This window comes from Melospiza melodia, chromosome Z (genome assembly GCF_035770615.1).
Source record: "Melospiza melodia melodia isolate bMelMel2 chromosome Z, bMelMel2.pri, whole genome shotgun sequence".
Classification (NCBI taxonomy): Eukaryota; Metazoa; Chordata; class Aves; order Passeriformes; family Passerellidae; genus Melospiza; species Melospiza melodia.
The window spans coordinates 59571372-59594258 of NC_086226.1; the positions used below are offsets into that span (position 1 = coordinate 59571372).

Genomic DNA, 22887 nt, shown 5'->3' on the forward strand with positions numbered 1-22887 from the left:
ACACTCTAGTTTCAGTAGATGCCACCATCTCTCACCCTCCCATGAATCTGTTCCCACTCCTTTGATATGGGATGTCCCCATCCTTAGAAACACTGGGTTGAGCCGTGAGATATCCCAACACCTTGTCTGCTCCATGTTGAACCAGCTGTGGCTTCACAGAGCATCCTTACTGTAAAGGATGGAGCCTATCTTATTTGTGAATCTGCCTCCAGGACCCCGAAGAGGACTCAGTGCCTGGATGAGGTCTGATGCATGCTGAGCAGAGGGAATCACCCTAGTTCCTTCCAGCTAGAGAACAAAGGTAGAAGAACAAATGCCAGAGCACGGCAAATGCTGCCTGAGAGGCATCATGGGAGAAAGCAGGAGAGACCAAAGGGGTGGCCAGCACTGTGGGGTGTGTGGAGAGCCTGTGGGACTTTGTCCTGCAGCCTCCCAGGGGCGCACAAGTTGTTGCTGACTGAGCCCTCATGCTTCATGTGCCTGGAGATGTCTGTCATGGCCAGAGCAAACTGGCAGGACTCTGGGGAGGCACAGCCAAGGCCTCAGTGTAACTGACTGTCTTGCAACACCAGTGTGAGAATAAGGTGGGGAATGAAGGGAATGAAGTTGAAATTGGTGTAGAGGTAATCCCAGATGCATGTTCTGAGACGGTGTACCATGGATGTTGATGGTACCATTGTGATATCACCTGGAGATGGATTGTGATGCCCTTGAAGGATGGATTGTGACCCACGTCCCTCACTGCTTACAGCTGAGCACCAAGTTTCACCCAGCCAGCTCATGCCCAGACACATCTGAAGGACAGGATGCCATCCAGGGGGACCTAGACAGGCTCATGGAGTGGGCCATGGGAAACTCATGAGGTTTAACAAGACCAAGTGCAAGGTGCTGCAACTGGGACAGGACAAACCCCAGTATCAACACAGGCTGAGGGTGAACAGATGCAGAGCAGCCCTGCCCAGAAGGACTTGGGGGTGCTGGTGGGTGAGAGGCTGGACATGAACCAGCCATGGGCACTCCCAGCCCACAGAGCCAAACGTGTCCTGGGCTGCATCCAGAGCAGCGTGGGCAGCAGGGGAGGGAGGGGATTCTGCCCCTCTGCTCTGCTCTGCTCTGGGGAGAGCCCACCTGGAACCTGCATCCAGCTCTGGGCTCCCAGCACAGGGAGGACATGGAGCTGTTGGAGTCACTCCAGAGGAGGCCACCAGGATGATTTGAGGGATGGAGCACTTCACTTATGAGGAAAAGCTGAGGGAATTGGGATATATTAGCCTGGAAAAGAGGTGGCATTGGAGCGACTATCAGAGCCTTTCAGTACCTGAAGGGAACCTACACCCTAGATGAGGCAAGACTATTTACAAGGGCATTAAGCAACAGGATGAGGTGGAATGAGTTCAAAAGAGAGGAGGTTTAGATTAGATATTTGGAAGGAATTTTTTACTGTGAGGGTAATGAGGCACTGGAACAGGTTGCCTAGGAAAGTTGTGAATTCTGTGGATATTGTCCCTGGAACTGCTCAAGACCAGGTTGGATGGGGCCCTGGGTAAGCTGTTCTAGTTGAAGGTGGCCCGACTATGGTAGGAGGGTTGGAACCATATGATCATGAAGGTCCCTGTCCAACCCAAATCATCCTATCAATCTGTGACTCCTCCTGAGCATTTGGCAAGGTTTGGAGCGCTGAGTGAGGTCTTTGATGTCATTGTGCAGGGAGAGTTGTTTGTTGCAGCTCTCTGTGTTCAACTCCAGAGCCATTGAAGGATTTTCTCCCTCCCTGCCAGGTTCAGGCATCTGAGACATCTACACCCAGGAGGTGCACTTGCAGCAGCAGAGGTGAGCTGGGAGGTGAAACCTGCTGGGGAGCTGAGATGTTTTCCTTCCTGAGGACCAGGGCATTTCTATCACTCTTTCTGGGTCCAGGCAATAGCCGTAGTTCTTCTTCCCCTTCTAGAGTAAAACTTGCTGATACGATGCTGGTGAAAGGGAAAACTCATAACCCCAGCTCCCCTCAGGCCACTGCAGAGAAGAGCATGGCCGCTGAGATGGACAGCTGCTGTCCCATCTGCCTGGACACCCTGAAGGACATCAGCTACATATTTCCGTGCCTGCACCAGTTCTGTTACACCTGCATCCTGCAGTGGGCAGAGAACACACCCAAATGCCCCCTCTGCAAGAGGAGAATTCTATCCATCCTGCACTCCATGGAGACAGAAAATAACTACATAGAGCATGTAATTACATTATCTGAGGCACCATCCATCATTGTCCACCAGGCGAGAGGAGACCCCAGATACCTTGACATCCATTTCTCTGGAGGATCCCAAACATGGTCTGCAGAAGGAGTGCCCAGGCATCCTGTGGGCAGCCTCCAGCCTGGGGAATGGATGGTACTTTTCCGGGACCACCCATGCCTCCTAGAAGCCCTAGTGCTCTGGGTCCGACCGAGGCTGAGGCAGATCTTCAGGAACAACTGGATGGAGGCAGACCTCGTGGAGGGCACTGTCCTGGACATCCTGACCAACCATGGAATTGATGAAGACCAGCTGGTCCAGATGCTGGGGGTCTCCCTCCAAAACCATGCGGCGACATTTGTGCAACAGCTTATCCGTGTGGCGGTGCGCCAGTGCAGCAGGGAGGCCTGCCGTCTGCTCACCCACCAGCCCTACCTCCCTGCCCAGGTGCCAGCCCTTCTGACAGCCCTGCAGGATGCACCATGGATGAGGTGCCCAACACCACCTCCTCTGCCATGGATGGGGGTTTCAGAAGCTACCCCTCTGTACCCATTACCATCACTGTTGGAGCAAGAAGAGCCCCAGGAGGAGCCAGAGGAGTCTGTTCCTGGGTCTCCACTTCCGGACAGGGCAGTGACCCCTCTCCTGAAGGGCCATGGTGACCTCTGAAGAGGCAGGCAAGTGGCTCTGGGGACTCTTCAGCCACCCCTGCATCTGTGACTTTGGAGGATGCCTCAGGGTTTAGCCACCAGCTGGGGCATGCACCAATCCTCTAGGGCTCCCAGTCCCCCATATCCAGCTATCCAAATAAAATCAATGCATGGAAACTCAAAAAAAGTCTCAGTGTTACTAACAGGACAGGTGCCATTTCTGTCCTTTTTATTCTCCTATCAGACATGTAATGAATGGCCAGCTGCAGGCCCATTGCTGTAGCCAGCCCCAGGGCAGATATTTCCAGCAGGGGGATCTCCAGGTCTCGATTGTGCCCCACAGCCCATCACCCCAGGCCACTCATGAGCTCTCCAGTGCCAGCCCCTGCCCCCACATCCTGGTTCTCTGCTCTCCTGCCAGCCTGTGCTGCCCAGTGCAGCCTCGCTAGGGCCGTGACCAATTCCCTGCCCTGCCTGGAGTCACGCCTTGGTGCTGCTCTCTGTGTCACCCAGGGTCATACCCTGCCAAGGCAGGAACCCCCAGAAGTTCGTGAAGGAGAAGTGTAAAGCCCAGCCCCTGGGAAGAGACAATGCCGGACTGGCACATGCATCAGGCTGACAGCTGGTGAGCAGCCAGGACAAGGCACCCATACTGCCCTTCAGCACAGGTTTTCCCCTGCTGGTCCAGATCTAGCCACAGTGCTGGTATTTCTGCTCTGCTTAGAGAGAGCCTGCCTGTGCCAGATGGATGCCAAGCAGCTGAAAGCTTTGTGTTTGTCTAGTTTGGAGAGAAAGAGCTGAGGGGTGAGAGAGCTGACTTCACTGCTCTCTACAGCTTCCTGAGGAGGGAGAGTGGAGAGGGTTTGCTAATCTCTTCTCCCTGGGATCCAGTGACAGGACATGTGGGAATACTTCAAAGCTACATCAGGAGAGGTTCAGACTAGACTTAAGAAAATATTTCTTCAGAGAGTGTGGTCAGACATTGAAACAAGCTCCCTGCCTGCCTGTGCCTTAAAAGGAGGCATTTGGGCAATGCCCTACATGAAGGGCTTTAACTTCTGGTTAGCCCTGAAATGGTGAAGGAGTGGGACTAGATTATCATTGTAGGTCCCTGACAATCATCAAATAAGTGGTGTTTTCCCTCTTTGTTTATTTTCAGTGACATAAATATTCTTTAAAGAAAAAGCTAAGAACTTATTGCTTAAGTAATCTCATTACAGAAAATGAGAAAATGTAACAATTCCTTCCAGTTGCATGCAATACTGATAGTTCATATATGTTGTCTGTTATTGTCACTTGTCCAATATAGTTTTGCTTACACAAATATGTTTGCTTGTTCACATTTTTAACCATGAGGCTTTTATAGAACATACGTCACCAAGTCTTTTACTGAGCACATGTATTATCTATTCATTTCTATACTGTCAAGAACACAGAGAAAGGAAAAGAGTGTTCTGCTACAATGAAGGTCATTGCATTTTACCATATTTTCAGCTCTTAGGTGTGATATAATATTACACTTTGATATTTTCTGATTTTTATACAAAGCATTAATGTCTCAGCTTTCAGGGTTTCATAACAGAACTGCCATGGAAATGAATGCATTATGTTCTCAGTATATTTATATACCAAATTTAAGATAATTTTTGGAGGTCCAGATTGTTAGAAGCTCGTTTAGCATCATGCCTCAGAATGTACCATAATGGATACCAACGCTGGCACATACAGATAGTGAGGTAGCCTGATTGTTTTATATGTGTAAGTCATTAAGTGAGATGCCCACTTGCACATCTAAGAATCTGAATAACATGAAAAGGTCTAACAGCTGGCTAATGTTTTGAGTTGTGCATTGACTTGTCAGGGGAGTGAGGGATGGTGGAGGAAATACTGACCTTGTTACCTGAATGCTGGTAGTATTAGATGGCCATTTAGCTTCCTCAGAATGTTTGGACTGATGCAGGCTTTTTCAGATAAGGTCTCTTTCAGATGTACTAGAAGCAGGGAGGATGCTTGCATGCAGGAGACGAACCCACATCAAATCATGGCAAAGTCCCATGCCCTGTGCTCTTCCCAGGCACTTCTGTTTGTAATCCTGTGGACCTCCATAGTGTTTCAGAGGGAATTACTACAACTCTAGTGACAGCATTGTGATCAGGGCATGGGTAGTAGCTGGTCAACTAATAAAAAGCATAGAAGCATTCCCACTAATTTTTGGAGTCCTGAAACCAAACGTCTTTTGACACTTACTCTTCCAAGCAAATGAATACTGTGCCTCTTCTCTGACCTTTTGCTCCTAAGTCACCAAGACCTTCTAGAGCTGTCATTGAATAACTAATAGTTGAGTATCTGGGTACCTTCTGTTTTGTAGTGAGGAAATTCTCTACAGTTCCAGTGATATGTATAAAGTGACTTATACATCACTATTTTGTCATGAGAGGTAGCCTTACAGATAGAACAATCACTAGGAGTTTGTGCCAGGAGGGAACTGTAAAGTGTCCATCCGGGAAATGTTACTTCTCTTGAATGAGTGCCTTATTGTACACAGAAAAAGTCTGCTTCAAGGGAAGTAGAACTTAACACTGAGTTAAAAGCCCTAGGATTCTGCCTGGTGTTTTTAACTTTTGATTTGGCACTGAAATGGAACAATATGTTACTCGTTCTTATGCAAGAAATACCAAAAATTCTTTTGTTGCATTCTTGTAGTTACCAGTCTTGTATGGTGCAATAAACTATCAAAGTATTTTTCAAACAATATGGTAATAATAAAGTCCATATTAATTGTATTCTCAGAGTTCCTTGCTAAATTCACTGTATACAATTTTCAACAGCATATTCATGTACTAGCAAGTAGAAAAGATTTTTAGCGGTTGTTTTAACCAAACTTCAGGAATGTGTTTATTGCACAATTTTGCATTTAAGTTCACAGAGGTGGCTTTGGTCTCATAAACTACCCAAACAGACATTAGGGAGAAAATAAAAAGAGAAGAATAATCAGGAATTGTCAGTTACCTGTCTCAGGTTCTTGAACAAGGGCATTTTGGGCTGTACAGAATATTAACAAAATGTAAATATATCCCATGCAATATGCAAGTTTCACTGAAGATAGAAATTTCAGAGTATTCAGGAAATCATAACATTTGGACTCAGTTTATGTATGGGCATATATTGGCATTGACAGATAGAACATGGGGCTATATTACTGTGTTTATACCCAATTAAGTTAGGCAAACTTAATGAACAAGCTGTATTCACACTTTGCTTTGGTAATTAGCCACCAGTTGATATCACTATGATAAAGTTTACCTTGCTAATCAACAGTCACGTTTCGGACTTCTCTTACTTTCCATGAAGCCCTTCACACTAACAGTTATCATTAAAGAGAATTTATACTGAGAAGTCTCAGAATTACCAGTTTCTGTATATGGCCTTCCTTAACATTTGTAATTGAAGACACTAAAATGAGAAAGATTCCCCTTTTGCCATGTTTCATGTTGTTTTGTCAATTGCTGAGTTTACAACAATTTTAGTAAGTTAGAGGATGTTTTGCCAGTTTATTCACACTTAGATAAAGTCCATTTTGTGCTCAAAACCAACCTTCTGATGTCCCATTGAGAGACTAGATGGCCAGCCAGGGATACTTTTTCCATGGAAGCTGATCATGTTTCCTTGCAGTGCAAGGAGGGCAGTTGGAAGAGCACAGCTGTCAGGTACCCTCAGATGGCTGTGTACCAGCTGAAGGCTGGAGCAGGGCAGTCCCACCGCACTCTCTCCCTCCCCACCCCCACAGGGCGACTGACACTCCATCTTTCCCATTTCACATCCCGAGGGGAAGCAGGCTAAAGTTGGGCAAGCAGGATGAGGGCACTGCATGAGGAGGCCACCTACACCACAGTTACTGCAACTGAGCAGCTCAGAGTCAGCAGCTGTAGCCAATAATGGGGCTTTGCATGTACCACCCACACTCTTGCAGTTTGTACCTTTAATGGGTATGCGAAAGATATTCCAAGTATAAGATGGAAAAACAGCAGCTTCAGCTCGGGAAGACTGGTCATCAACCAAAATTAATGCCCCTGTGTTGGACTGTGATGATGAACATAATAGAAAAGCATGTGGTAGGTTAGATTTGGTTTTGAACAAAAGACAAATTATTTATTTCTTTCTTCAAATGAAGCATAACACTAAGGTATAAAGGGAGTATAAATAACATCTGATTGTGCTCCTAAGCTCCATGCTATAACTTTCTTGCAATGACATCCTTCAACAAATTAACTACATCATTACTGTTAAGTATTAATTGCACAAAACAGATACACAAAATATATAATGAGCTAGAAAGAGGACAACATTCTTCCATTATGACAAACAATTCTAACAAGAAATGGAAAAAAACCCAATAGATCTAGGCTTACACTGATGGCAACACTGAGAGTTTTAAGTCCTCTCCTTGAACACATTACATGTGATAAATAATATGCAAAATATTTAAAGAATTTTATTGTTGCTTACAGAAGATACTTAGCAAGCAAGGAGACAGTAGCCATAACTGCCTCATGTTTCATATCCCCATCATTCAATGCAAATTTTTACATTTCATGCAATAATCCTGAGCTTATTTTCAGTAACATTGAAATGTCATCTATGTTAATTACCAAATACATACAGAGCCCAGCTATGGGGTCTATTGTATTATTAAGGCATGAAAAAAGAATAGCAGTTTATCAACTCTGAATGCCACAAATACAGCACAGCAGTTAGAAGGCTCAAAAAAGCTCAGAAAGTACCAGTGATTTCTGTGCGAAGGTCCTCCCAGAACACAACTGAATCATCAGTTCCTGAAAAGGCACAGAATCAAATCCTGTCCTCACTGACATCAGGGAGTTCTGCCATTGCCTTGACTGCTGGACCAAGCTTCAGAGCTATCAGGAGTGACTCAGACTCCTCTTCATATCCCCAAAAAATTGACAAACTTCCTCTCACTCAAGTCAAGTATTAATTTAAAAAAACAATACCTACATATTGTTTTGTTAATTAGTATTTTAAGCCTATGGAAAGGTTCAATTCATCATACAGTATGGCAATTAATAAAAAGCCTTTTCAGAAAAAGCTTATTTGTTAGTCTGATTTATTAGTACGTTAAAAGAAGGGGGAAGTATCATGAAAAGAACCTCTGCCAAGTTTATGCACTGTTTATGAATTAATTTTAGTTTTAAAATGAAAGATTTTGGTAAGCCGAACCAAGGATATGTGATACAATTCTAGACTCCATGGTTCAATGGCTCTTCTGAAAGACAAAGAGCACCACAGCCCTGTCCAGTCATCAAGTGAAGAACTCATCATCCGCATAAGTTGTAGGGGGCTAGCAGTGTCTAGATTGCGCAGTTCTTCACACAGCCTCTATTTTACATCTCAGAAGCTCTTGCAAAATGCCCTTTAGCAAGCCAAGGTATTCCAGTTCAGTTAATTAAGCCATTGAAACCAGGGACAAATTGCTGGCAAGACTTACTTCACGCATAATTGCATTATGTCCCATTCTGGGAACGAAAATAGCAGATGATCTTTAACTCTGCAACTGCTATTGCCTAGCCTTTGTGTAACTATTTACCTAGCTGAGCTCAGAGTTTACAAATCCAGTAGCCTTATACTTCATGTACAGGTGGCCCATGGTCTGCCAGGGACAGAATGTGGTATGCAAGAGGGGTTGACTTTCCATGCCTGCACCCCTTGCAGATGCAAGCCACCCCTTGGCAGAGATGGTGCTGTCCAATTGTGTCACTGCAAGGCTCTGAAAACTTTGCAGATGCACAAATCTGATTTAACTAATTTCACTTAAAACACCAAGTTATAATATTGAAAAATTGTTTGTCACACTAAAACATTCAGGAAACTCATTACTGTCTCATTTGAGATTGAAGGAGAAAAAAAAAAGGTTGTTGATATTAGTTACTGGGTTAGAATTTGCAGGGCTTTTGGTTAATTTCTACTAAGAAATAAGTTAAAGAAGGCTAAGGCTATAAATTGGTACTGTTTCATTTATAAATATTCACTTTACTTCTCTTCTAAAAAACATGTTAAGGAAAAAGGTGGCCAGAAGGATTACATGTGTTGTAAATTGTAATTTGGTTGTTAGGCTGCAAAAACCAAAAATGTAAGTGAAGCTGAGCACAGTGTAAGAAAAAACCCAGTTTTTTAATTAACAACTTATTTACAAGTTCATAAAATCAACTGAACTGGAGTAAATGTTCTATGTTTGTCACCAATATTTTATTGTAACTGGTAACTTGCACGCTTTGTAGTAGAACAAAAAGAAATTAAAGTCCACTATATACAGCCTTTGTACAGGCTACTTGACTATACTCAAGGCATAGTGATCATAGCACAACCTAGTCTTCATAATAATTTGTGCACAAAAAGACACCAATCAGACATTATGTGAACATTACAGTGAAATGACATCACAAGTCCAGTGAAAATTCAGCATCATACAAAACATATTGATCTACTGCAAATGACATCCTTTGAAACAATAAGCCTTTTTTCAGTAGTAAATTAACCAGAGTCTGATGCAGAGATTTGTGTAGTTATAAGTCTTTTAAGTGAAGCAACCTCTGCAGATAAGTTTGCTATGCCCTGCTTCAAATAGAGATTCTCTGACTCAGAGACATTGTAGATATTGTCTTTTATTTCAACAACTCCAGTTTTGCAACCACTCTGAATTTTAACGTTGAGTTCCTTCTGATGCCAGAGTTCTGGTTTAAGTGACCAGTCTTGGATATTAGTCACTTGAACCGAGAAAGGAGTGTGAGAAGAATGCACCAAGTTTTGCGCACCGTGTTTTTCAAGCTCAAAATGTCTTTTTGAGGACATGTCAATGGGTGACGACAACTTCTGCGTGGCATCATAGTCATTATCCATTGCTTCCACTTTAACTTGCATGGCTTTGGCTTTGATTCGAAGCTTGTGAGGCAAAGCTGAAGAATTCACTTCTGGAACTTTAACTGTTGCATGAACATTTTTATGTTCAACTGGGGAATGAATTGGACCCTTAGGAACCTGCTGTTCATCTTCTCCATCAGATGACTTTCCAACTACACCATCATCAGTTTCTGACGTTCTTGGGGAATTACTGGAGGACCTATTAACTTGCAAGAGAGGAGGAGAATGTGAGTACACATTAAAGGTAGCTCCCATGTAGTTTGGATATATGGATGCTTTATATGAACCTCTGTCATCTCTTGGTTCTCTCTCTAATTCCATGGGCTCCTGCTTTATAATCTGGAACTTATTTTCGGGACTTCTACAGTTGTTTTGTATACGATTTGGTTGGGTATGCTCTACAGTTGATGTTTCAGATACATCAGACATTGAACTTTGAGGAGAATGTTTAATGACAGAAATACAACTGCTACCAACTATAGATGGTTCATGTTCATCTACAAATGAGTTAATATTTGATTTGGAACTCTGATAATCTTGAAAATACACAGTTGTTGAGCTACTGAGTTTCTGTATCTCTTGGGCATAGGCCGCAGAACTAATTAAACCAAACTTTAACTTCAATGAAAGCAGCTCTGCCTTCAAAGTGGCATTCTCTTCTCCCAGTGCAATTAGTTTGTTCTCTAAGACAAGGTCATTCAGTCGTCGCTTTTCACGAGATCTTTTGGCAGCTTCATTATTTTTCCGCCTTTTCTCCCAATACATAGCATCTTTCTTTTCATCTGGAATGAATTCTCGCTTTCTCCGGCAAGCTGAAGATTTGCTCTTTCCACTACTTGCTTCAGTAAGTAGTATATCTTCATTTGTAGACAATTCTTCAGATACTTCTGCTAAGGTCGACTTAAGTACCATGATTTTGTCCACATTGCCACTTGTGTCAACAGGTCCGTGCTCCTTTTTAAGGGTCTGCATTTTTCTCAGCTGCATCAGAAACAATTTGTAGAAGATCTACAATAAGCAACAGAGCAAGCTATCTCCCCAGTACTTCTCACTCCACAACTTGATAAATAAAGAAATTTTAAATCCACACACATTCTTCCTTTTCTTTCATAATCTCAGACAAAAGTCTGTCTAGAACCAATTTTCTTAGCAGATTCAAAGGGAATCTTCTTAAAAACCTGAAATAAATAGAGAATTTTATTACTATTTAGGAATTTCTGGATCAAAACACACAGAAATAGCTACTGACAAATATTTTATACAAGAATTTAGTTCATTAAACCTGCTGTGATATGAACACAGCTCAACACTGAAACTACTGATATTCTAAATTTCATGACACCTAGAGGTAGCAGATTTGTTTCCAAAACAAATATTATATGATCCAAGGAAGAATCAATTAAAAAACATTTGAATTTTGGCCCTACAGTAATGCTGTCACAGAATCTTCCATGACATCACTGGCCAAACTAAAACCTTACAACACTTTAAACTGCAGGACATGAAGCATGATGATGAACAGCATTGCAAAGTATCCTGCTCCACATTAAACCATCTCTTCTGAAAACAGCTGTGGTGTATGACTTAGAAATGCTATATATTTGGGTCCTTCAAGGATTAAAAATAATATAAGCTGATTTAGAGAAGAAGGATTGCTTTCTATTGTGTTAAAGTACCACCATTATCCATCATCCAATGCTTATCTATAATGCATTTAATTGCTGCTTTTGAATCCTATAAATATATACATATATTTATAAGTGTTTGTATCCATCATATTAATTCTAACTAGCAAGTTCACACTCATAATTTGGGAAAGTAATTAACTAAAAATATTTTTTAAAATTATATAATTTTTTAGTATCTTACAAAAAAATGTTAAAATCCATATTGAAAAATACATTTAATTAAAAATTTGCATTTGACAAATAGTTGTAAAGTGTCAAAGTTAAGTTTAATACCATTGAGGCATGCACACCTCCAGGAAACAGTATTCACATTGAACTAAAAGTTTAGACCCAGAAGTGTTACCGTTAACAAATAAAAATTAGCTTAACCTTTAGCTTCAGACATTTTAATAATTAAATATGAACTTAAGAGTTTATATTGGCCTTTGTCTTATTTAGTGCCTTTTAATGCAAAAATGCTAAGATCACTTGGTCTTGATCTTATACACAGCTTCTTAGTATATAATTTTCTACAGTCAATCATGTTCCTGGTGAAAAGAATGTAGTATGCCAAGTGCTTTTGAGAACTGGCTATCAAGTCAGCAATCATTCTTGTCTGTATGACCAGAAAACAAACAAAAAAATTAAATACTCAGCCACTTCAGATTAATGTCTCTATTTACTGGGAATGTTTTTACAATGACTGATGAAACTAATTGTAACATTATCAGTCAAGAAAGTTATAAAATAGTTAATTAATTTTATTCTGCCAGTTTTTCTTGTCTTTTCCAGAAGGCAAAGTGGAATGAGTGATGCAGTAACAATTAAGCAGGGTCATAAAGACTAAGGTTTCAAGTTGGGTTCTGTTCCATCAAACCATGCCAATTCTTCTGTCATGAAAAAATTAACACATTTAATAGAACAACTAAGTAGAACTTCCTAAAATCCATGGTTAATTACTGACATGTAACTATTTGTCTTTGATAATACAGCCCTAATGAAAAAACGAGTTAGACACCTACCACACCAAAGACATAATCTAATAATTTAATGCAAAAGCAGCACCGCAAATAGTCATGTTTGAAAAGAAGAAATGTACCTCTAGTACACAAACAGTTACATAGCTAGACCCTGATCCAAAATTTCAAGTGGAGTCAAAAGGGTGCTTTCTGTCAAGACTGAAGGAGCTGGATCAGGTTTAAAAATAAAAATGAACCCTACAGCAAAGCAACATCTGTTTCTCCAAATCTTCAGTACAGTTTGATTTGCTGAAGTAGGTGTATAGACACTTTGTCCACTTCACTGATTCAGGGAATCAATTATTTAACTAATATGTATATAATTTTAAACGTAGTGTAACTCAACACTTCAAAAAATCATCGCTGAAACTTTAAAACAACAAAAAAAGAGAGAAGACAAGGCCACTTGACCTTTTGTCACATTTGTAGAATATTCAGCCTCTGTAGCATCATTTTACACTAATAGAATACTGGGATTTAATTTCATTATCCTGTAGAACTGGGACTACTACAGTCTCCACTACCATCACTGTATTCATCTGCACCAGTAGCACACACATTCCACGGCATGCAGCAGGAAATTGTAGCATGTAATCAATACCTATGAAATCATTACTTGTCTCTTACTATATATTTCAGCCAACTCTCACCTAAGCAAAGAGTGCTCAAAGCAACTTTTGTGAAATTTCATGCCCTTATCAGTCCACATCTCTTACTGAATTTGACAATACCAGAGAGCTACACTCAAATAAAAATATTTGTTCTCCCAGAAAACACACATTAATATGCATGCCATCATTATTATTACCACACACACACACACATATATATATATATGTGCCATAGAGCCTAAAAAGTCTACTCTTACTTGAAATGGTAGCATAAGCCAGGAAGTACTTATAGAATCACTGGATATTTTAGGAGAACAAAACCATACCTACACCGATTAAATACTTTTTTTCTTCACCTGTAATATTCCCATCTTTTATTTCCATGGGATATAAAAGCAATGTTTAGTCTTGAACAAGACTGTACCAGGGTAAGAATTTGGATCGTGTCTATCAGTATGGTCTCCAGCTCAAAGCTGTTCCACTTCAGTGTTTGTCCAACACTGTGGTCTAGGAAAAATACTAATAATGGTAATAATAATTAGCAAAACAGTTTCTGGATTGTGGGTTGTTTTTTCCCTAAGTGAATGGAGACTAATGACATAGTTCATCAATATAACCATATTGACAGATAAAAACTCAAGTGCATGTCCAAATATCCTCCTGCAAGCCTAAGACTGGCACTGAGCTGAACTTAGCCCAACCAGCTGCAGAGTTCACGTCCCTTGTTCCACAGGACATCTGCAGACTGTGCACTGGAATGGCTCAATCTGCTCACTGTAGCACTGTTAACTCCTGTCTTGGCCAGTCTCCCTCCTGTACACATTGTTCCTGGCACAAACAGACAGAATGTAAGTAGCATGCAATCCACAGCAAATATTAAGCGTGTATCAAAACGACCATGTTTTTGCATGCAATATTCAACTTTGCTCCTCTCTGCCAGAGTCCATCAGTAAAGCTGTCAAGACAGATATGTAACCCACTGACACAGTCATACGGGTTTGCTATTTATGCAGTCACACCTAATGCCATGACTTTTGTCAATAAACCAAACAACGAAAGATCTTTAAGTCTTTCTGTATTTCTTGAGCACTTTTATTATGGTGACTAGAACTGTGGTTTTACAAACAGGAGTCAAAACCTTTGTTTAATAATACTTCTTCATGTGGATCGGCCCAATGCTGAAATCTGTAAACAAATTAAATTCCATCTGATGATAATGGCAACATGCCTTCCATGGAACCAGCCATTTCCCTTCACTTCACTTACATTTTATAATTCCATTGGAAAACATGAGTATTTAAACATAAATTAATGAACTGTAATGATTCCTCTGACTACATTTCAAATTCCAATATTTTCCCTTATGATTAATTTTTCAATTGCTTTATCACTCCCTCATAAAGTGTTATAAAACCAACATTTGGTTAGTTGATGTTAATGGCATTGAGTGCCAATTCTACAATGTAATAACACTCGACCCTATTAACTTAATTACAAAGCCAGTTTTGCTCCCCCAGCAATTTTGCCATTGACTTCAGCAGAAGCAGAATACAATCACAGCTCCAAGTATTAATGAGACTGTTGTATAGGACTCATGCTATTGAAGCAAAAAATTATGCACGCAGAAACCACAAATATTATGGGACTCCAAAAAATTCTGAAGTGACAACATGGCATATTCAAGATCTGATCCTGAGGATTTACATATTCACACTGTAATAATGGAAAGGTCTCAAAGTTTGGAGGACAAGGCCACAAGCTTGCTCTCTTCTGTGTAATTTAGTTACATAAATAATTTCTGTTTTAGAGAATGTATGGGGGCCTCCTCATGTACCTAAGCTTCTCCATAGACTAACTGCATGCTTTCAATTATATTTAGCAAAATAATTCAAGCTATTTCCAAGCATAATTTTTCAAACATATCCTAGGATAAAATGACTGTTTACTTGTACAGCTCTAGCATTTCGATAGCGATTCTATCACACTAAATGAAATCCCATTTCTAGCATTGGATGCTCAAACACAATTCAGTTTTGTATCATTGTGTCTACAAAAGGAATATGTATCAGTCCTTAAAAATGGAAGAAAATAACAGTTACGTATAGCTTCTTTTGTTCTAGGAAAAAAAACATGCTTCTATCATCACCACCACTATATGGCACACTCTAGAAAAACAATTACGCTAGTCTTAATGTCCCTGCTTATTTTCAGTTGATGTTTTCCATGTTTTGCATAGGTATCTTTAATTATATTACGGCCACCCTTCTGCCCCAGTTTATCAATTTAGAAAATCTGGCTGCATACCAGGTAAACTACTACAGAAATTGTTCATAGATTCAAAAGTTACCAGTTTGCCATCCAAATTTTGGAAAATTGAAAGATATATCTTGCACTTTATCTTCAAAGTATTCAAAAACCAGATGCTATCTATCTCAATACTTTTATGAGGTATAGAAAAAATATCATTTTCATCACACACATGGGACAGGAAGCTGAGTTTAAGCTCAGGTAGTGCATGCACAGCCTCCCTAAACACTGCTGAAAAATTTTGGAGATACTCTACCTCTACTGCTTTCCACGGACAAAAATTATGCCATGAAACTCTGCACCTGTCATAATCCAGAAATCCAGGGTCTTTCCAATCTCCACTGAACTCCTCCTTGCCCATTACCTGTAACAGTTTGTGAGTTCATGTTCCTGTTAAAGAAAAGCTTTAATGCTGGATACACTGAAATAGTGATATCCCTGGGATAGATCTGTGGGCCAGAGGGTCTAGACAACGATGACCAAATGAAGTTAAAACTTTTTGAGAAAATCTAGGTGGCTGCATTTTATGCTATGATGGACAGGTTATCTGCAGTCACAAAGGGGAAGAGCATTTACAATAGGAACATTGCCACCAATTTCTGCTGTTACTTAGTAATACGCATGGGGACCACGAATATGTGACAACAGCATGAAGAAATACAGAAGTATTGCTCCTGTATGCAGTTTCCTTCTCCTTTATGGACATCCTAAGTGCTTAGTGCTTACTGTTTCAGGACCAGTGTGTAATTAGGTCAGTGGAACACTGATGATGATAACTTTGTACAAGATGACCCACTTTTGCTAAAATGTTGATCGTGTCATTGAAGGGAAAAAATGGAATATGCCCACAAAATATATTCCATCGGACACATCCAAAATCATTTATTATGACACTGTTCAATCAAATTTAAAGAAAAAGTAAGTAAGATTATCATGGAACTTGAAATACTATTGCAAATTCATATTACCCAACTCCACACTGTACACAGAAAGCTGATGCCATATGTAATTTTCACAAAAGGCTTTCTTTGTTAGAAAAATTACTTAAGTTACAGTTTATCTTAAGAACTACAAATTAACTCATTAAAGTATGGCCTGCTTACCGAAGGTAAATTACAGAAATAAAATTTCTACTTGGAGAGCACAAAACATACATTAAGGGTAGCTATTATTCAGAAAAGGCTAGTGAAGCTTAATAAATGCCAATTTGCCCCAAATTTTCTTTTATTTCCTTGTGAAGACAGTATGATTCTCCCAGATCTGTTCATGTTTCCCAAAACAAGCTATTTATTGCTCTGGTTCAAATGGTGAAAAACAAGATCTAAGAATATTACTGACAGCACCAGGTAAAAACTTAAAACTGAGGAGGAAATAAATATATCTTGGGTACATATTTAATTCCATATATATAATATATATATAGTATACACATGTAAATATGCAATTTAATAATACCATATCACTTTCCAGTATTTTAATAAAGCCTCAGTAGAAACAACTGTTACTGAAGTTACAATACTATGACAGTATGTTTCTCATTTCAATAGCTACTTGACAGCAGGAAGAACTAGACTGTGAAAAGCTATAACTTAATAGCAACCATCTTCTAGAAATACAATCTCAGGTTTCCCTTAGTTACAAACCATTTTTAAAAAACCCCATAAAATCAAATATTAATTATTCTGACAACAAATAGCTTTCTATTATTGAGTTGTGTTTTTAAAATGCCAACCATGGACCAGACCTTCAGCTGACCTAAATTTATATGGCTCTATTTAAAGGCAGCAGAATTATGTCAATTAATCCCAGCTGATGCTCTAAACATGCATCTTGTTATATAACAACTGAAGTAAATATATAAAATAAATGCTAGCTGTAAATTGCTGTTATCTACCACTCACAGCAGACAGAGCAGAGAAATAGCAATCTTTAGAGCTCCAATTCTGTGAGATGGTCCAGACCACTGCCCATGCTGAGCATTATTTTCTTTGTTGGATTGCATTCCACTTGCAAAGAGAAGTCTTGCAGCACTGGCATCTATATTGTCAGCTATTGTGCAGACACCTCTATAGCAAAAACTGGTTAATTATTCAAATACTGCAGGACACACTGAAAATTACACCCAGGTGGAGCAACTCAAGAAAGGGGGAAAAGCCACATCTAAATAAGGCCTTTTTCCTAATAGAATATATATTTAATATATGTCACAAAATCCAATCTCATAGTATGCTATTTTGGACAAGGATCAATTCAACAAGTGAATTAGGAAAAACCACAAGGTATCAAAGATGGCTTTAGACTTATTTCAGATCTACTTTACAATACAATTTCTTAATAGCACAGCTTTTACCACATTTTTAGTCAAGACTAAGTATTCCCTTGTTTACACAATCTTGTTTTTGACAGTCATGCTTATCACGAGTATTAACAGTTACATTATCTTGTAGCTACCAAAAAAATGTTTTCAAATACCGTAAGGTAAGGCTTTAATACTGTAAAATACTAACCCGGAAATCAATTGTCATTTTCTTTTAGATTGGACTGCAGGATTGGCCATCTATTTGCATTTTTTTTCTATTACACAGCCTAAGCACATTTATATCTCATAACTGGCTGTAATGATCATGGCAAGGTCACCTAGAAGAGTCAATTAAGCTGATGAGTCAGATACATTGCTTAACAGTGTGTAATAAGACTCAAACAGAGGATTTTATTGTTCATATTATTGCATCACAGTGATGTTATAACAGCAGTGAGATTGCCGTCTGGAAAAAAACTATTGCATAAGCCTAGTTTGCATAACTATTTGTTAAAATAAGTCAATTTGAAATGAGTTAAAGGTTTATTTTATTTAAGAGTTTTATTCCAAGATAAAGGACTGGAAAAAAGCAGCATGGTGCTCAGTTATTTCTCACACTCTCTTTTGACTTTATTGCAATAGACAGAATGTCTGTATGTTCTATACATTTCATCCAAAGCAAGGCAAATACTGTTCCTTCTTAAGGAAGGAGATAAGCTGTTTGGAGGTCATGTAAGTTCATACTGCCCATGGGAAGACTCTTAGCTTCTTGACACCTTCACATCAGTTTCTCAAAAACAAAAAAAACAAAAAATTCCCACCTCAAATCTCAAAACAAAAAGCAAAACAACCCCCACCAAAACAGCAGAAACTTGAGGCTTTGGATGCAAATTCAGGAAGCTGGATATTTTGAAAGCTAGTTAAGGGTCCTTTGGAACACGATTTAAAAATATAAAGTAAATTAAAGTGGAAGCAGAATATTCTAAAGCTTATTAGCATTTAAACAGTCAAAGACATCTACAAAGTGAGAACTTTTGTAACAGCAACTGTTAGTGCCAATGTTATTAACAATCCTTATTCAGTAGAACTTGAACTTGTCGGTTTAAATCAGGTTTTTGGGCCAAGACACCACATCCTTGTTCATTCGAGTTTCCCATCAAAGTCAACATTTTGATTGAATAAGGACCATAAAATCAATGCACATAGCAATATCTCAAGCAAGGCTCTGGATTTAATTAATTACTGAAGAGGGCAAAGATAACTCAAAGTAGGTTACATACACACTGGAGCAAACATAACGAAACTAAGTGCAATCATTCAAGTTACAAGGACAAGAACAAAAAAAAAAGGGGGGGTTGTTTTTAACACCAACAGTAACTCCAGAAGAGCCTCACTGCCAAGGCTGTACTTGGCCTCGACAATCAAGTAGCAGAAAAGTTTATGCAGTTACCGAGAATATTACATTTTTACATACTTTGCTGCTACTTTATATAGCAGGTACAATGGACAGAAAGCCTGTGGCTGGGGTACTCATTTGGGAGGTTTTTGGTCAGAAGCACGGTGATGTTAGTTTCACGTATTGGAGAACAGTTTTAGTAATTAAAAATGAAAAAAAAAATAAAATAAATATCACCTCATCTTGAAAGGCAAGTTTTCGTCAGCAACTTTCAAGATTTGCTCCTATCGAGGACACAGCACAAGCCGGCCCAGAGTACAAAACATACAGCCACTGCGACGCCAAACTGACTTGGGAAAAAAAAATACAGAATTGGGCAATGACGATTTTTTTCCCCCCCCTTTACGATGTTGTTGTCGTTCGTTACGTAAGAAACGACAGAAAACGCTCAGCTCGTGCCTACCTGCGCGGGCCTTTGTCTGGCGATCCCCGCCCGCGGGCGGCGGTGGCACCGCGGGGTGATGGGCAGCGGGGTGGGGACGCTCCGCGGGGCGCGGTGCGGCCCGAGCCGCGCAGGCACGGCGCCCACAGCGGGCCCCGCACCGCGCCCGCCACAAAGGCTGGGCCCGCGGCCCCCTACGTGACCGGCGGCGCATGGCCCCGGCCCGCTCGGCCCCGCGCTGCCAGCCCGCCGCCCCCCCGCCGCCGCCGCCGCCCCAGCCCAGAACAAAGGGCTGAGGGGGAGCGCCAGCGCCCCCAGCCCTCGCTCGCCCGCCGCCGCCGCGCCCCGTCGGCCGCCGGGGAAGGGAGGCAGCGGCGACCCCCGCCAGCCTCAGGGAGGAGAAGGCGGAGGGACTCGTCGGGCTCCGCGCACCCGCTGCGCTCCACCGCCCATCGGGTCTGTCACACTGACCTACTAGCGGCGGCCGCCCCCGGAGCCCGGCTCCGCTGCCGCCCCGCGGGGGCCCGCGGCACCTGGCCCCCAGCCCGTCAAGGCACGGCCGGGACGGCTCTGCCTCTCCCGTCCAGCGCGGCTGAGATCTCCCGTAAACGCCTTTCTTCCTTAATTTAAGGCGTTCTTGTTTGGTTTGTTTTGGTCTGTTGTCTTGTTTGGTTCGTTTTTTAAAAATTATTTTTCCTTTTTTTTTTTTTCCCCACTGAAAGCCCGTACCGGAGAGATGCCACGGCGTCTAGGCGAAACGCCTTCCCTCAAAAAAATAAATACAGCCTGATCTAAAACGCCTCCGAAGGCGTAGAGTTAAAAATCCGAGCAAATGCCTCGAACGTCTTACACACGCACGGCTCTGGAGAAAAGACCAGAAATAGCACATGAAGCCACAATTGCTAAAACGCGAAGGGGCTAAATATAGACCCAACACAAATCTCGTTTTAAGGCACCCGGCACGCAGCCGGCGAGCGCGCCTCGCCTCCCCACTTACCCAGTTGTCTACTTCCCTTAATAAACACACTTTAACAAAACCTGTTACAGTTACGGGTTTGGGGGGGGGGGGGCTTTTTTTTTCGGGGCGAGATTGTCCTAGTTTCTTTGTAGGGAGATTATAAAATCGCATAATTAGCTCCCTCTTCCCAGCCCCGCTGCCAGCATATTTTGTGGTTACATAATGCAACATTTCCAGGAACTATTATGCGATCGGTCCCGCAGCGCCTAAAAAACAGCGACAAAAGTGACGGAAAGGGCTGGCTGAGACAAGCGCAGCCCCGGTCCCGGGCCGCTGCCATTGATCCCGACTGCCCGCAGGCAACATGCCGCTACGCCGCCCGAAGGAGGACCGGCTCTGGCCGGCGGGCTCCGGCAGCAGCTCCCGGTGGTTTTGTGGCCGAGGCACGGCGGGCGCTGCCCGGGACCCAGCCCTCCGCCCCGCACGGCGTCCGCCGCGGCAGCTCCGCTCCCCACCGGCACATTATGCAATGCGGGAGAACCGCTCCGGCGGCGCTGCCCGGGGCTCGCTGCGAGGACACGCCGGGGGCAGCGCGGCACGCCAGCAACGAGCACGCCCCGAGAGCGAGAGCCGTCGGCCGGCATCTCCCGGGCTGCCTCCCGCGCCACCACCCCTCCGCCGAGCCGCCCGTCGCCGCGCAGAACGGGGCTGCCGATGGACCCTTCCCCGCCCGGCGGCGGCCGGAGCCGGCTGGGCTCCTCATAAGCAGCAGCCGACCCCCGCCCGAAGCTAGAGAGAAGCACCGGGCGGGCACCCCAACTTTGTACGCGCGCCTTCCCTCCTACCTGCAGCGCACCGCGGAGCGCAGAGCATTCCTCGCCCCGCGCCGGTCCTCGGGTTAGGCAGGCGGGCGGGCGGCGGAGCGGAGCGGGCGCGGTGCGGTGCCGCGCCGTGCCGTGCGGGCGGCGACGGAGCGGCGGGCGGGAGCGCGCGGCGGCGGCGCGGAGGGATGTGTGTTAGTAGGTCAGGGCTGCGCGGCGCGGGGCTCATAGCCCGCATGCCGGCCGCGCCGCGCCGTGACTGGCGGCCGCGACCGGCCAATCGGCGCCGAGCGCCGCCGGGAGCGGACCAATGGGAGCGCTGGGGGGCGGGGCGGGGCGGTGCGCGGGGCGGCGCGCGGTACAGTAGGTCTGTGTGCTGCGATTGCATAACCGCCGGCGGGGGCGGGGGGGGCGGCGCGGGGGGTGCCCGCGCTTACGTAACCGGCGCGGCCGCAGCGCGCTGGGGGGCGCTCGCTCCGCGCAGCCTCCGCCCGCTGGGGCGCGGCGCCTCCGCTCGGCGCGGCGGGGCCCGAGCGCCGCCTCCCCGCCCCGCGCCGCCGCCGCCTCGGCTCCCGCCGTGGTGCCGGGGTGCCCGGCGTTACGGGGGTGTGTCTGCGTGGCGTGCGGGAACCGAGCCCTCGCACCCGCCGTCCCCGCGCCATCGAACAAGGACGCGGGAGCCGCGCTCCCGAGGCGCGTACCCGCCGCCTCGACACGCGCACGGGCGGTCCGGCGGCGGGTCGCGCTACCGCTGCTGACACTCGCGGAAAGCAGGGGTGATAATCGTAAAAGGACGAGGAGGAGAGAAATGGCAAGGGGGAAGGAGCCCGTGGCGGCCTTGCCGGGGCACCGCCTGGCCCGGGCTCCGCGGGCGCCGAGGTTTGTCCGCCGGCCTTCGTGGCCGTCAAGGCTGAAGGATTTCGGTGGCGTTGCTTCATCTCCTCCCTCGCCTCCGAGCCGGCAGCGCCGAGGCGGGGACGCACTTGGGAAGCTGGGTGCCGTGTCCCCGCCGCGGCGATCCCCGGCAGCAGCCCCCGTCCCCGCAGCCCGAGCCTTGCCTCCCGGTGAGCGGAGAGGCCGTGCCGAGCCTGCTGCTGCTTTGCCCCCTGTAACCTCCGTTTTAGAAAGTGACACATTGCCAGCAAGAAATCCAGTTCTTATCCCAGAATGGGTTTGAAACCGCACGTTTGATTGGGTGTGAGATATGTATCTTCTTCTTTTTTTGTCCTCACAGAAGATTTGTATATCCATCTCTTTTATTTTTTTCTTTCCAAAGTAAAATTTATGGAGACAACAGAAAATTTTCTTTATTAAATCCTAGTTCCAGAACGTAAATGATTCCTGATTTCATTCTGTTAAAGACTTACTGAAATAGTATAGTCCTCACATTATCCTGGTACATTACTCTCTCATCCTGTATTTATATGTCAACAGAGATAGCCCTCTGGAGTAAAGCGAACCTAACAGAAAGCAAATTTAGTCTATTTTTTTGTTTATCTTAGCCCTCAGTGTTTTAACCCATAATATCCCTCCACAATAAGATCTAAGTGCCTTGA

The 22887-nt window shown here is 43.5% G+C and overlaps 2 protein-coding genes across 3 annotated transcripts; one reads left to right on the forward strand and one right to left on the reverse strand.

The window, feature by feature from the left end:
* Positions 1-759: 759 nt before the first annotated feature.
* On the forward strand, positions 760-3042 carry LOC134432284 (uncharacterized). The gene is made up of 3 exons (XM_063180821.1): positions 760-885; positions 1779-1830; positions 1949-3042. The coding sequence occupies exon 3, from the start codon at positions 1968-1970 to the stop codon at positions 2895-2897; it is 930 nt and encodes a 309-aa protein (XP_063036891.1). The 5' UTR covers positions 760-885; positions 1779-1830; positions 1949-1967; the 3' UTR covers positions 2898-3042.
* A 3958-nt stretch (positions 3043-7000) lies between these two features.
* On the reverse strand, positions 7001-21441 carry NFIL3 (nuclear factor, interleukin 3 regulated). Of its 2 annotated transcripts, none has more exons than XM_063181461.1 (2): positions 21356-21441; positions 7001-10989 (listed from the first exon to the last, which is right to left on the reverse strand). In XM_063181461.1, the coding sequence occupies exon 2, from the start codon at positions 10796-10798 to the stop codon at positions 9425-9427; it is 1374 nt and encodes a 457-aa protein (XP_063037531.1). In that variant the 5' UTR covers positions 10799-10989; positions 21356-21441; the 3' UTR covers positions 7001-9424. The 2 variants fall into 2 exon arrangements, with proteins under 2 accessions (XP_063037531.1, XP_063037532.1); XM_063181462.1 differs by lacking the exon at positions 21356-21441 and adding an exon at positions 19574-19592.
* Between the last annotated feature and the right edge of the window lie 1446 nt (positions 21442-22887).